This window comes from Triticum aestivum, chromosome 7D (genome assembly GCF_018294505.1).
Source record: "Triticum aestivum cultivar Chinese Spring chromosome 7D, IWGSC CS RefSeq v2.1, whole genome shotgun sequence".
In the NCBI taxonomy this organism is placed as follows: domain Eukaryota; kingdom Viridiplantae; phylum Streptophyta; class Magnoliopsida; order Poales; family Poaceae; genus Triticum; species Triticum aestivum.
Window position 1 is genome coordinate 90,634,755 of NC_057814.1, and position 14,350 is coordinate 90,649,104.

Here is a 14,350-nt window from a genome sequence, read left to right on the forward strand (position 1 = left end):
TGAGAGAATTGGTAGTAATGGGGATCAATTTCTTAAGAATGTAAGATTGCAAGCGCGGTGAGGCCTGACTTGAGCACAAGAGTGACTTGACGGCGTTTTAAAGCGTGTTCCGCAATGGTGGTTGTCGTGGCGTACTGGGTACAAAAACAGACAGCTTTTGTCAGGTTCATTTTTGCTTCTCTGCAAGACTGCAACCAGAGGCAGTATTGTTCATTCAAACAAGAAAAAGACCAACTTCTCTGCAAGACTGCACCAAAGGCAGTTCTGTTCATCCAAACACAAGAAAAAGACCCAACTTCTCTCATGAAAAAGACTGCACCAAGCTGGCCCTCGCTTTCTTTTCGGTCTCACCAACTCAACTCATGCGTGGGGAGGAGAAAGGGGATCACGATGGTGTAGCCTCCATAGCTCGTGCGTGGGGAGGCAGGAGAATCAATGAGGCAGATCACAATGGTGTAGCCTCCATAGCTCCTGCCCTTGCTTGTGTGACGAATGTATGCCGGACAATGATTTTTTTTTCATTTTATTATTATATTTGAGCTGCCAATGGTTATTTATGCTAACCACTCTGACAAGTTAGTTCGTGGTATAATTTATTGACATTTTTTGATAGATCGTACCATTACTTGCAACTAATACCCTTTATAATGCTGACAAATATTTTGGATGCAAGTTATAATGCCAAATGAGGGCTTACTTTTGTTGAACTATCATATTAGCCATGTTGCTGACAAAATATTAATCATATATTGGAGAGTGGGATACGGAAGATGAAATTTGAGGTTATGCCAGAAACTACTGTTTCATAGGTGACTGGGAAATAACCATTTCTGTTTCTAAATCACCACTAATAACCACCTGATGTTAACAGGAGATTCATACAAGTGTAGCATTGGATTTATTTTTTGTAGATCACGAACCCAATTGATCATCCACGCAAAGAAAGAAAAAAGAACCAAATTGATGAAAATACCTTGAACATACGTCCACATATATTGACTGAGAAATAAAACATTTTAATTAATTGAGCTGCCGTTACTCTGAATAAATATGATGGTTCAATGTTTCAAAATTAGGGATACTGCTTGAGTTGCTCTCTGCAATACTACATGCACTAACCTTAATTTTCCCAATGGATTTGTCGGAACTGGTTGCGTCCACACCCTATTTTGAGAACATATATACATCCCAAAGTTCCAATTTTTTTTTGAAAAAACTCATTGATGTATCACATGCTATAACATAAAAGTTCTTGCCAGAAGTTTCACAAAACCATTCGTACATGTAGGTGATTATAAAAAATGCTTAAAAAACAAAACAGTGGTATGATATGCACACACTATTTTCGCATGTATGTTTAGAAGGCTTGAAATCTTTAGTGCATGTTGTCAAACCGGCCACCGTACGTGTTGTTCTTGGTCTTGCCACTTTTCGTTCTTGGCCCATTCATCAATTTAATATCAAGAACGCCTTCTTACATGGTGATCTTGGCGAGATGGTTTATTGCACGCAGCCTGCTGGATTCATCGACACCTCTCACCCCAACCATATGTTTGTCTCCTAAAAAAGTCGTTGTACGAGTTGAAACAAGCTCCTCGCACTTGGTTCTTGCGGTTCAAATCCTTCATTCTTTCTTTAGGGTTTATTTCTTCCAAATGTGACACATCCCTCTTTATTTATCGACATGGCTCATCCATTGCATATCCCCTGCTCTATGTAGATGACGTTATTCTTACTGCCAACAATTCAGCCACACTAAATTTCATCATCGCATCTCTGCACTCCGAGTTTGCCATGTCTGGCCTTGGTGATGCACATCACTTTCTCGGTGTTAATGTCATTCACTCTCCCACCGGCTTATTTCTATCCCAACAGCAGTACGCACTCGAGATATTGGACCGCGCCAACATGGTTCATTGCAACCCGATTCCCACCCCCGTGGATACTAAATCCAAACTTTCCTCCACGGAGGGAGATCCCGTATCCGATCCTACTCTTTATAGGAGTCTTTCCGGGGCCCTACAATATCTTTATCATCACTCGACCCGACATATCATATGTTGTCCAGCAGGCTTGCCTATTTATGCATGACCCTCGTACATCCCATCTATAGCTCGTCAAAAGAATCCTACCCTATGTCAAGAGCACCTCGCGCTTTGGGCTTCAACTCTACAAGTCCACGTCCTCTGATCTCGTGGCCTATTCTGGCGCTGATTGAGCCGGATGTCCCGACACCAGGAAGTCCACTTCCGGCTTTTGTGTTCTTCATGGGTCCAATCTCATCTGATGGTCCTCAAAACTACAGCCCACTGTATCACGATCGAGCGCAGAAGCAGAATACATGTCCGTCGCGAATTGCGTTGCAGAAACTACGTGGCTGCGCCAGCTACTTCAGGAACTCCATCGCCCTCCAGCGCGTGCTGCCATTGTCTATTGTGATAATATCAGCGCCAGCTACCTCTCCTCCAATCATGTTCAACACCAACGCACAAAGCATGTCGAAATCGACCTCTACTTTGTCCGGGATCGTGTCGCCTTGGGAGAGGCAAGAGTTCTGCATGTACCCTCTGGATCGCTTGCTGATGTGTTCACCAAGGATTGTCTACGATCGTGTTTCAAGACTCCTGAGGCAGTCTGAATGTCCAGTCCGGCGGTGTTCCGACTGCGCGGGTGGGTAGGTGGGGGAGGGAGTTAACGCATGGTCATAGCTCTGTAACGCACATGTGTGTAAGTGTAAAGTAATGTTAGGGATATCGCTTATCAGGAACGTCGACCCACGATAAGGGGTATATCGGCCACATTATCGGCATATCGGCCGATTTATCATCATATCCGCCAATTTATCTTATTAGTCAGACACGGGTATACGCCAATTTATCGGAATATCAGCCCATGTCTTAAACAGTACTGTAAAGTGCATGCATCTGTTGTAACTACCTCCTCTTCCTTAGGACTCTGAGCCACCACTCCACGTCAAAGGGCCTGCGTGCCTCTGATCACGGGAGTAGTTACTGCAGTGAGTAACATAGTGTGCACAGATCTCTCTTCTAGCTAGCACGACCACCAACTCGCACCATGCCTTCCCCCTCCGTCAACCCGAAACATGGCGAGGTCACCACAGAAGAAATCCTCGCCCCCGACGCTGCCATGCCAACGAGAGCCACGGGCGCCGAGGGCTTCGCCTCCTTCCTGCCCACCCAGGGCGAGGTGGACGCGCTCTGCAACAAGTACGGCGTACCCAAGGACTTCACCGCGCGCCCCGCCGGCGACCTGCGCGCGAACTCACCGCCGCCACCGGGGGCCATCTGCGTGTACGCGCGCGCGCTGGAGGCCGGCATGCGCGTCCCGCTGCAGGGCTTCTTCCGCGACGTCCTCGCCCACTTCGGCATCGCGCCGGCCCAGCTCACGCCCAACGGGTGGCGCGTCATGGAGGGCTTCCTGCTGCTCTGCCGCTCCGCCGACGTGCCTCCGTCGCTCGCGGTGTTCCGGCGCTTCTTCCACCTGTCCGTCTACGACCGAAAGCACAAGAAAGGGTGGTACTTCTTCGTGTCCAGGGGGGGCAGCTCCAGCCTGCGCTTCACGGGGATGCCCAACCGGAATTCCAAATCCATCGTGGGCTGGAAACACGACTTCTTCTTCCTCTCGTCGCCGGCGCCGTGGCATTGCGCGGTGGACTGGGGCGAGCCGCCCAGGCGCTCCTTCAGAAACCCGGCGCTCACCGTTGGGGAAAACAAATCGGTGGTGGAGCTGCTAGCTGCTCACGGTGGCGCCGCTGTTGATCTCAGGAACCTGCTCCCTGCTACGTGCCCATGGCAGCGCCGCTATCCCTGCAAAACCAACCTTGCTGCCGCCATGATAACCACATCATCCCCACCGCCGCCGCCGACTTCGTCTTCAACTCGTACTACTTCCTGTTCTAAAGGCATGCATCCCTCTGTTCATGATATGTTGAAGATTATGCCGGCGGAGAAGGCGGCCGCGTCGGCGTCGGCGAAGAAGAGGACTTGGGAGGAAGCCAACGGCGGGGAGGAGGTTCCGCCTCTTTCAGTTCTGTCCTGTGTGCACTCGCCACCGCCACAGCACTTCCCCAGCAGGCACCATGGACACACCACAGACTGGGAGGCTGCACGGGAGCTGCTGCAGGGCGCCACCGAGCCGCCGCTGGAGCGCGTGTTGGCGGCGAACGAGCCATCAGATGCCATTGGAAATCGGGCTGCCGACGACGCAGCGGTTCGTCAGGTATTGCCAGCGAATACCATGGGAAATCGTTACATTGACGCAGTCCAATCGATCTTACTGTTGTGTTCAGGATGCGAACTACGCGCTCGAGCTGGAGAAGAAGCTGGTGGCCAGGGAGCGCGAGGCCGCGGCGCTGCGGAAGCAGTTGGAGGAGGCGAAGAACGAGCTCGGCTCGGCAAAGAGAGCGGCGGACGCGGAGCGGGAGAAGGCTAAGTCCGAGCTGGCCGCGGCGGGAACAGAGCTGGAGACGACCATAGCCGAGCTCGCCGCGGCCAAGCGAACGGCGGAGGCAGAGCTGGTGAAGACGAAGGCCGAGCTCGCCGCGTCTCTGGCGGATGTGGTGAAGACGAAAGCCGAGCTCGCCGCGGCAGAGGCCGAGGCGGTGAAGGCGAAGGCCGAACTCGCCGCCGCGAAGCGAGCCACCGAGACGGTTGTGGCGAAGGCGAACGCCGAACTCGCCGCGGCGAACCGGGCCGTGGAGGCGGAGCTGGTGAAGGCGAAGGCCAAGCTCGCCGCGGCGGAGAAGGAGCTGGACAGCGCCAAGGCGGCGGCCGCGGTGCGGGAGCTTCTGGCCTCCGAGGAGAAGGTGCGGCGGCGCGCGGAGCTCGCGCTGGAGGGGTACGAGCGCTGGCGAGGCCGTCATACTCCGGCTGGTCGTGCCGCTTGAATTGATCGTTTCATTTGGAAGTCACATTGCTCGTCGATCGTTTTCCTCTATGCGATCGAGTAACGCAGAGTCGCATACCGATTCGATGTAGCTGCAGCAGCCATTGCTATGTGGCTTTGTTATTCAAAATGCTCAGGAGACAATCGACTACCGTGGGCAAATGAAACAAAAATGTTTTGCTTGATGTGTGTTCAGCAGGCATCTATGAAACCAGGGCGCTTGTTTACTGTTTTCTTTTTGAAGACGTCGTTTTTGGAGGCTTTTTATATTTCCGGGTGTTGTTTTTGGTGGTGGTTGTGCTTTTATATTGAGAGGAGTTTATCATTTTGACAAGGCCAATTTTTTTCCTTTTTTCTTTTCTTTTCAAGCTATGTGCATCTTGGATGTCCTTGTGATCTCTGGTTAATGCACAGTCTGGATGTAATTAGTATCTTCGTGATATTAATATATTTTTCCTTTTAGAAAAAATCTATGAAGCTGCAGACATCTTAGTACTTGTTTACTACTGACGAAGATAGTGGGTATTTAACTTGTGGTGTATAGGCACCTGGTCTCAAGTGAAAATAATTAGATTGGCATTTCAAAGTTGGGAGCAGCTGTGTGACAGGTGCCTAAATTTTTCTGGTTTCAGCCATTTTTTCCCTATGAACAATCACTGTATAACCATCACAGTTTTCTAGGAAAGAATGAATTACATTGGTATTACCCTAAAGAAGAAAGAAAATGAAAGAAAACTCCGTACTGTGAATGTTCATATTCTTTTCTATAAACTTGGTCAAACTTCCCAAACTTTGACTTAAAACAAAATTAATATGTGTAGTAGAAAGAAATGTGAGGAGTATGCAAATATGCGCAACACAAGCAATCATAAAGACTTGTTGTCAAACCTTTTTATATGGGGAAATCAAAATGTATTAAAAGCTTGCACAAAAAATATACAAAACTTGCACAATTCGGTAGTGTGAAAGAACAAGTGTAAATTAGTGCACATTTAATTATAACAATCATGATTCAAAATAGATCAACACACACAAAATAAATTCCATTTTAAGTTTCTAGCAAAAATTATGTAGTGTCACATAATTGCGGAATTAATATGTTGTCATATGCACGACTATGGCGAAAAAAATCCAACAACCAAAAAAGCCAACTAAGCATAGTTAAAAATCATAATAAAACATATTTTTGTTGATTTAAATAGATCAATTACGAAATTGGCTTTCATTTTAAGTTCCTAGCAGAGAATTAAGTAGTGTCAAAGGATTTTAACATCAAATACTCGTCACATGCACGAATATAAGAGAAAAATCCAACGACTAAAAGACCAAACGAAGCATCTATTAACAAAGACATAATTAAAAATAATATTGTAAGGTGGGATGACTTAAGGGAATTGATATTAACAAGAAACGGAAATGAAGAAACAACTCAAAGCAAATGATGACAAAAAATTGCAAGCTATTTCACAGAACTTACACGGTTCGGAAATATACAAGAACAATCATATACTAACGTAAGAGCATTTACAACCACAAGTACCAAAATCTGCCCCTCCCCCGCCCACGGACACGCCTGGGCGCATCCGCGGACCGTGACCGAACACCAAACAAGAAATCCACGACCACAAACACCATTTCGAAATCACCAAATCCATATTATTACATGCAATGTAAAACCTACTCCGAGCGGAGTTTGTCCGGCTCCGTTGTGCCCATGGCCGGCACTTGACTGCGCCTATCAGAGTGTTAGTCTAGTCGCCGACAAGGTAGAGTAGGACCTGATACACGGACCGGCTCCACCTCGCAGCCCAAGGGCATGATGCGTGGAGCCTTAGTGACTCCCCTCTTTCCCCATTTGCCACTCATCGCTCTGTCCGCATCGAAAACTACGCCACAGATTTTTTTTTGGTCCCTGAAACAATATTTTTCTGCAGAGTCCAAAAGCATGCAGAAAATAGCAATTCGTACTGGGCACTAGATTTATAGGTTAATCAAATAAATCAATGTAAATTAGTGCGAAAACTATGCACATGATATAAAAGAAGCATGAACATAGAAACAATTATAGATACATTTGACATGTATCTCAGTTCTGCCTGTTATCAAAACATCAGGTGGCATCTCAGCAACGGCTCTGTGGTGATCCTCGAGAATTCTTGGGGTATCCTTCAAATGGGCTCCAGCTTGCAACATGACATGTTCCCACGCTAGTACTTTGCAGGACTTCAGCCTGAATTCATGACGCGCCCCTCCATCGGCCAAAAGTTGATTTATGCTGGACATAATAAGATCAGAGGTGACCAGAATTCACCCATTACCCACACAACTGTCATGATCTTATCCACCCTTCAGGGCATAGGTCACCCATGGAATTTCAGTTCCCCTCAACCACGAAACTACTCTCCCACTCAAATGAGTCATCACCTTCGAAAATCTTGAAGAAATCAGAAGAATAAAACCAAGGATTTTACAAGATATATCATCAAGAAACAACCAGCAGCACGCACGACATCAGAATTACGCAACATGGTATATACCTTTCACCATCCCTTCTTAACATGAACTGGAGTTGTTTACTGTGCATAGCAATGCTACCTCTTGAGCACTGCGTTGGTTTTCCGTTGAAGAGGAAAGGGTGATGCAGCAAAGTAGCGTAAGTATTTCCCTCAGTTTTGAAAACCAAGGTATCAATCCAGTAGGAGGCTACGCGCGAGTCCCTCGTACCTACACAAAACAAATAACTCCTCGCAACCAACGCGATAAGGGGTTGTCAGTCCCTTCACGGTCACTTACGAGAGTGAGATCTGATAGATATGATAGTATAATATTTTTGGTATTTTTGTGATAGAGATGCAAAGTAAAATAAAAACAAAGTAAAAAGCAATGGAAATAACTAAGTGTTGGAAGATTAATATGATGAAGATAGACCCGGGGGCCATAGGTTTCACTAGTGGCTTCTCTCAAGAGCATAAGTATTTTACGGTGGGTGAACGAATTACTGTTGAGCAATTGACAAAATTGAGCATAGTTATGAGAATATCTAGGTATGATCATGTATATAGGCATCACGTCCGAGACAAGTAGACCGACTCCTGCCTGCATCTACTACTATTACTCCTCTCATCGACCGCTATCCAGCATGCATCTAGAGTATTAAGTTCATGAAAACAGAGTAACACCTTAAGCAAGATGACATGATGTAGAGGGATAAATTCATGCAATATGATAAAAACCCCATCTTGTTATCCTCGATGGCAACAATACAATACGTGCCTTGCTCCCCTACTGTCACTGGGAAAGGACACCGCAAGATTGAACCCAAAGCTAAACACTTCTCCCATTGCAAGAAAGATCAATCTAGTAGGCCAAACCAAACTGATAATTCGAAGAGACTTGCAAAGATAACCAATCATACATAAAAGAATTCAGAGAAGATTCAAATATTATTCATAGATAATCTTGATCATAAACCCACAATTCATCGGTCTCAACAAACACACCGCAAAAAGAAGATTACATCAAATAGATCTCCACGAGAGAGGGGAGAACATTGTATTGAGATCCAAAAAGAGAGAAGAAGCCATCTAGCTACTAACTATGGACCCGAAGGTCTGAGGTAAACTACTCACACTTCATCGGAGAGGCTATGGTGATGATGTAGAAGCCCTTCGTGATGGATGTCCCCTCCGGCGGAGCTCCGGAACAGGCCCCAAGATGGGATCTCGTGGGTACAGAAGGTTGCGGCGGTGGAATTAGGTTTTTGGCTCCGTATCTGATCGTTTGGGGGTACGTAGGTATATATAGGAGGAAGGAGTACGTCAGTGGAGCAACAGGGGGCCCACGAGGGTGGAGGGCGCGCCCTGGGGGGGTGGGCGCGCCCCCTACCTCGTGGCCTCCTCCTTTTTTTCTTAACGTAGGGTCCAAGTCTCCTGGATCATAATCTTCCTAAAATCACGTTCCCGAAGGTTTCATTCCATTTGGACTCCGTTTGATATTCCTTTTCTGCGAAACTCTGAAATAGGCAAAAAACAGCAATTCTGGGTTGGGCCTCCGGTTAATAGGTTAGTCCCAAAAATAATATAAAAGTGAATAATAAAGCCCAATAATGTCCAAAACAGTAGATAATATAGCATGGAGCAATCAAAAATTATAGATACGTTGGAGACGTATCAGGAATCCCCAAGCTTAATTCCTGCTCGTCCTCGAGTAGGTAAATGATAAAAACAGAATTTTTGATGCGGAGTGCTACTTGGCATAATTTCAATGTAATTCTTCTTAATTGTGGTATGAATATTCAGATCTGAAAGATTCAAGACAAGAGCTTAGTATTGACATAAAAATAATAATACTTCAAGCATACTAACAAAGCAATCATGTCTTCTCAAAATAACATGGCCAAAGAAAGTTATCCCTACAAAATCATATAGTCTGGCTATGCTCTATCTTCACCACACAAAGTATTTAAATCATGCACAACCCCGATGACAAGCCAAGCAATTGTTTCATACTTTTGACGTTCTCAAACTTTTTCAATCTTCACGCAATACATGAGCGTGAGCCATGGATATAACACTATATGTGGAATAGAATTGTGGTTGTGGAGAAGACAAAAAGGGAGAAGATAGTCTCACATCAACTAGGCGTATCAACGGGCTATGGAGATGCCCATCAATAGATATCAATGTGAGTGAGTAGGGATTGCCATGCAACGGATGCACTAGAGCTATAAGTGTATGAAAGCTCAACAAAAAAACTAAGTGGGTGTGCATCCAACTCGCTTGCTCATGAAGACCTAGGGCAATTTGAGGAAGCCCATCATTGGAATATACAAGCCAGATTCTATAATGAAAAATTCCCACTAGTATATGAAAGTGACAAAATGAGAGACTCTCTATAATGAAGATCATGGCGCTACTTTGAAGCACAAGTGTGGTAAAAGGATAGTAACATTGTCCCTTCTCTCTTTTCTCTATTTTTTTTATTTGGGCCTTTTCTTTTTTTATGGCCTTTTTTTCGTCCGGAGTCTCATCCCGACTTGTCGGGGAATCATAGTCTCCATCATCCTTTTCCTCACTTGGGACAATGCTCTAAAAATGAAGATCATCACACTTTTATTTTCTTACAACTCAACAATTACAACTCGATACTTCGAACAAAATATGACTCGATATGAATGCCTCCGGCTGTGTACCCGGATATGCAATGAATCAAGAGTGACATGTATGAAAGAATTATGAACGGTGGCTTTGCCACAAATACAATGTCAACTACATGATCATGCTAAGCAATATGACAATGATGGAGCGTATCATAATAAACGGAACGGTGAAAAGTTGCATGGCAATATATCTCGGAATGGCTATGGAAATGCCGTGATAGGTAGGTATGGTGGCTGTTTTGAGGAGGGTATATGGTTGTGACGCCCGGATAATTAAGCTACAGTAACTCCACGCTAATGATGCCACGTCACCTCGGATACTGTTGTTAATCTCGCGATGGTTCAAAATCGATTCAAATTCAAATTTAAAATAAAGACAAACATCAAAAGTTTTCAAACATTAAAACTAAAATGTTCAAGCTGGGACAAATAAATCCTAAGTAATAAAGGTGGAGAAACCACACTTGTCTAAAATGTGTAAATACTCAAAAATAAATAAAATAGAAGCAAAAACAATTAGTTAAATGATTATAAAATAATAAACAATTACAAACTATTTTGTATTAGGTGCCAAGTTAATTGTGGTAGTGGCATGAGTATTAATAATATTTTAGGTACAACTTGGGTATTTCATAAAAACAAAAATTTAATAAAACAGAAAAGAAGAAATAAAAAAAATAGAAAATAGAAAACAGTAACTAAACTAAAACAAAAGAGAAACCCCCCTCCCTCGCTGGGCCTTGACCCAGCTAGTCATCAGGCCACCAGGCCAACCCACCCACTCCCCATAACCCACACCCCGGTCAAACACTAACCCCCGTCGCCCCACTCCCCCCCACGTTCGCCTCCTCCCCGATCCAGATCGGGATCGGGGGAACGAACCCAGGTCGCGCCCGAGCCCGACGCGCCCCAGCCGCTCGTCACACGCCGGGACTCCTCCGCCGCCGCCACACACCGTCGCCGTCTCGTCCCGCACTGCTTCGCCGGAGCCACCCCGTCACCGGAGCACCTCCTCGTCTTCTTCCCCGTCGGATCGCCCGAGCCCGGAGCCGCTCGACCCCCCTGTGAACCATCGCCGGCCGCCGCCGCCGCTGTCCTCTCCGTCACTGGCGCTCCCCGTCCCCGTCGCCGATGCCACCTCGCCGGACTGCTTCCCATGCGTCGCCGTCGTCCCCGACCCGCTCCACGAGCCCCGCCGCCCCGTCCCTACAAATCCCGGTAAGGCCACGGCCTCAGCCCTCCTCCTTCCCCTGTCCCCGCGCCGTCCGCGCCTCCCTCGGTGCGCCACCGCGGACGGACGCGCGCTCGCCACCCACCTGTGTTGCTCCTCCCGCTTCTCCCCTGCTGCTGCTACCGCTGGAGCTCCACGTCGGCGCTCCGCCCTGCCCCCTGCTCCCCGTGGCCACGCACTGCGTGCCGTGGCCGCCGCCGCTTGCCATTCCGCATTCCCCCATGCGGCGCCACTGTAACGCCCGGATAATCATGCTACAGTAATCTCACGTTAATGATGGCACGTCACCTCTGTCACTGTAATTAATCTCGGGATAATCCGGAACCGTTTCAAAAGTTAAATTCAATTTAATGTCAATAATAAAAGTTTTCAAAAATTTAAACAAAAATGTTCGATGGGTGCCAGATATTGCACTGATATTTCTTGTGGAGAAAACACATTTTTATAAAATGCCTAAATACTTTTAAATGAATTAAAACAGAAAAGAAAATAAATAAAAAAAGAAAGAAAGGAGGAGAAGCCCCCCCCACTGGACCCCTTGGCCCAACTGGGCCACGACCCAGCCAGGCCGGCCCATGCCCATGGCCTACTTAGGCCTCTACCCCCCCGAAACCCTAGCCGCACCCCACACCCCCACGATCCCCTCTCTCCCTCGTCTCTCACTCGATCTGGATCGGGGGGCAGCGACCCCGACCTCGATCCCGCGTCGCCGCCCGGAGGCCCTCGCCGTCGCGCTCGCCCCGCCGCCCGGATCGCCGTAGCCACCGTAGCTCCCCGCCGGCCAGCATCCTCTACGCCGCCGTCCCCGCCATCCCCCTCGACCCCCGCTGCCACGAGCCCTACACCCCCCCGTGAGCGCTCCCCTCTCCTCTCCCCTTGCCCCGGCTCGGCTGCTCCGCGCGCCCCCCCTCGCCATGGCCTCGACTGGCCGCGTCCAGTTCGGGCGCCCCGGCGACGCCCGCGGCCGCCCCTGCTTCGCCTCCGCCGCTCCGCGACCGGCTTCCCCGGGGCTCGGCCTCTGCCCCGCGGTGCCGCGCCCCGCCGGGGACCGCCCTCGCCCCGCGGCCATCCCTTGTGCCCGGGCGGGCCTCGCCCCGTCACCGTCCGCATGCGCCACCGCGGCGCCTCCCACCTTCGGCCGCCGCAGGCCCCGCCCCGCCGCACCTTGCTCGCCGGCGGCGCGCCTTGGCCGCGGCCACGCCTCGGGCGTGTGCTCGCGAGCCCTGGCGGGTTCGTCCCGCGCCCGCGCCCGTAACCCGCACCCGCATCGCCCCCTCTGGGCCCGCCCCCACACAGAACCTTTAAAAAAATATAAAAAATAAATAAATAAAATAATAATAATAAAATTAATAAATTAATTAATAAAAATTAATGAACAAATAAATAAAGAAAATAAAAATAAAAAATAATTTTAATTAATTAATTAACTAAATTAATTAAGTTAATTAATCCTGTTTAAATTAATCTAATTAGATAATTAATTTAATTAAACAGTAATTTTTTAGCTAAACCCTAATTAACCTAAACAGAGAATGACAGGTGGGTCCCACTGGACCCACATGTCAGTTTGACTTAGTCAACCCCTGTTGACTGCTGATGTCAGCATGACATCATGCTGATGTCATAAATCCAGATTTCGAATTAAATTAAATAAATAATTAAATTCTAGAAATTAATAAAATCTTTAGAAAATCATATCTTTTAATCCGTAACTCGGATTAAAATATTTTCAACATGAAAGTTGCTCAGAACGACGAGACGAATCCGAATACGCAGTCCGTTCGTCCACCACACCTCCCTAACCTATCGAACTAGCAACTTTCCCCCTCCGGTCCGTCTGTCCGAAAACGCGAAACATCGGGAATACTTCCCGGATGTTCCCCCCCTTCGCCGGTACCACCTACTGTCGCGTTAGGACACACCTAGCACCGCTCATTGTCATGTCATGCATCGTCATGCTTATGTTTGCATTGTATTTACTGTTTCTTCCCCCTCTTCTCTTCGGTAGACTACGAGACCGACACTTCTGCTGCCCAGTTCGACTACGGAGTCGACGACCCCTCCTACTTGCCAGAGCAACCAGGCAAGCCCCCCCTTGATCACCAGATATTGCCTATTCTTCTCTATACTGCTTGCATTAGAGTAGTGTAGCATGTTACTGCTTTTCGATATCCTATCCTGATGCATAGCCTATCCTTGCTACTACTGTTGTTACCTGTACCTGCAATCCTACATGCTTAGTATAGGATGCTAGTTTTCCATCAGTGGCCCTACATTCTTGTCCGTCTGCTGTGCTATACTATCGGGCCGTGATCACCTGGGCGGTGATCACGGGTATATACTTATATACTATATACATGACACATGTGATGACTAAAGTCGGGTCGGCTCGTAGGAGTACCCGCGAGTGGATCTTTGTGGCGGAGCGACAGGGCAGGTTGAGACCGCCTAGGTGAGAGGTGGGCCTGGCCCTGGTCGGCGTTCGCGGTTACTTAACACGCTTAACGAGATCTTGGTATTTGATCTGAGTCTGGCCATTTGGTCTATACGCACTAACCATCTACGTGGGAGTAGTTATGGGTATCCCGACGTCGTGGTATCAGCCGAAGCTCTTTTGACGTCAGCAACTGAGTGGCGCGCGCCGCATTGGACCGTAAGCTCGCGCTTGTATTAAGGGGGCTAGGTCTGCTTCCGGCCGCGTACGCAACGTGCAGGTGTGCATAGGGCGATGGGCCCAGACCCCTGCGCGCATAGGTTTAGACCGGCGTGCTGACCTCTCTGTTGAGCCTAGGTGGGGCTGCGACGTGTTGATCTTACGAGGCCGGGCATGACCCAGAAAAGTGTGTCCGGCCAAATGGGATCGAGCGTGTTGGGTTATGTGGTGCACCCCTGCAGGGAAGTTTATCTATTCGAATAGCCGTGTCCCTCGGTAAAAGGACGACCCGGAGTTGTACCTTGACCTTATGACAACTAGAACTGGATACTGAATAAAATACACCCTTCCAAGTGCCAGATACAACCCGGTGATCGCTCTCTAACAGGGCGACGAGGAGGGG

The 14,350-nt window shown here is 48.0% G+C and overlaps 1 protein-coding gene across 1 annotated transcript; it reads left to right on the forward strand.

The window, feature by feature from the left end:
* Positions 1–3,024: 3,024 nt before the first annotated feature.
* LOC123167657 (uncharacterized) lies at positions 3,025–5,236 on the forward strand. Its single transcript, XM_044585489.1, has 2 exons — positions 3,025–4,239; positions 4,310–5,236. The coding sequence occupies exons 1-2, from the start codon at positions 3,076–3,078 to the stop codon at positions 4,904–4,906; spliced, it is 1,761 nt and encodes a 586-aa protein (XP_044441424.1). The 5' UTR covers positions 3,025–3,075; the 3' UTR covers positions 4,907–5,236.
* The last annotated feature ends 9,114 nt before the right edge of the window (positions 5,237–14,350 follow it).

What these genes read in the sequence shown, in the direction of transcription:
- LOC123167657 (XM_044585489.1), top strand. Translation starts at nt 3,076, where the DNA reads ATGCCTTCCCCCTCCGTCAACCCGAAACATGGCGAGGTCACCACAGAA. An exon ending in ACGACGCAGCGGTTCGTCAG is followed by an intron (nt 4,240 to 4,309) that starts GTATTGCCAGCG and finishes TGTTGTGTTCAG; the next exon opens with GATGCGAACTACGCGCTCGA.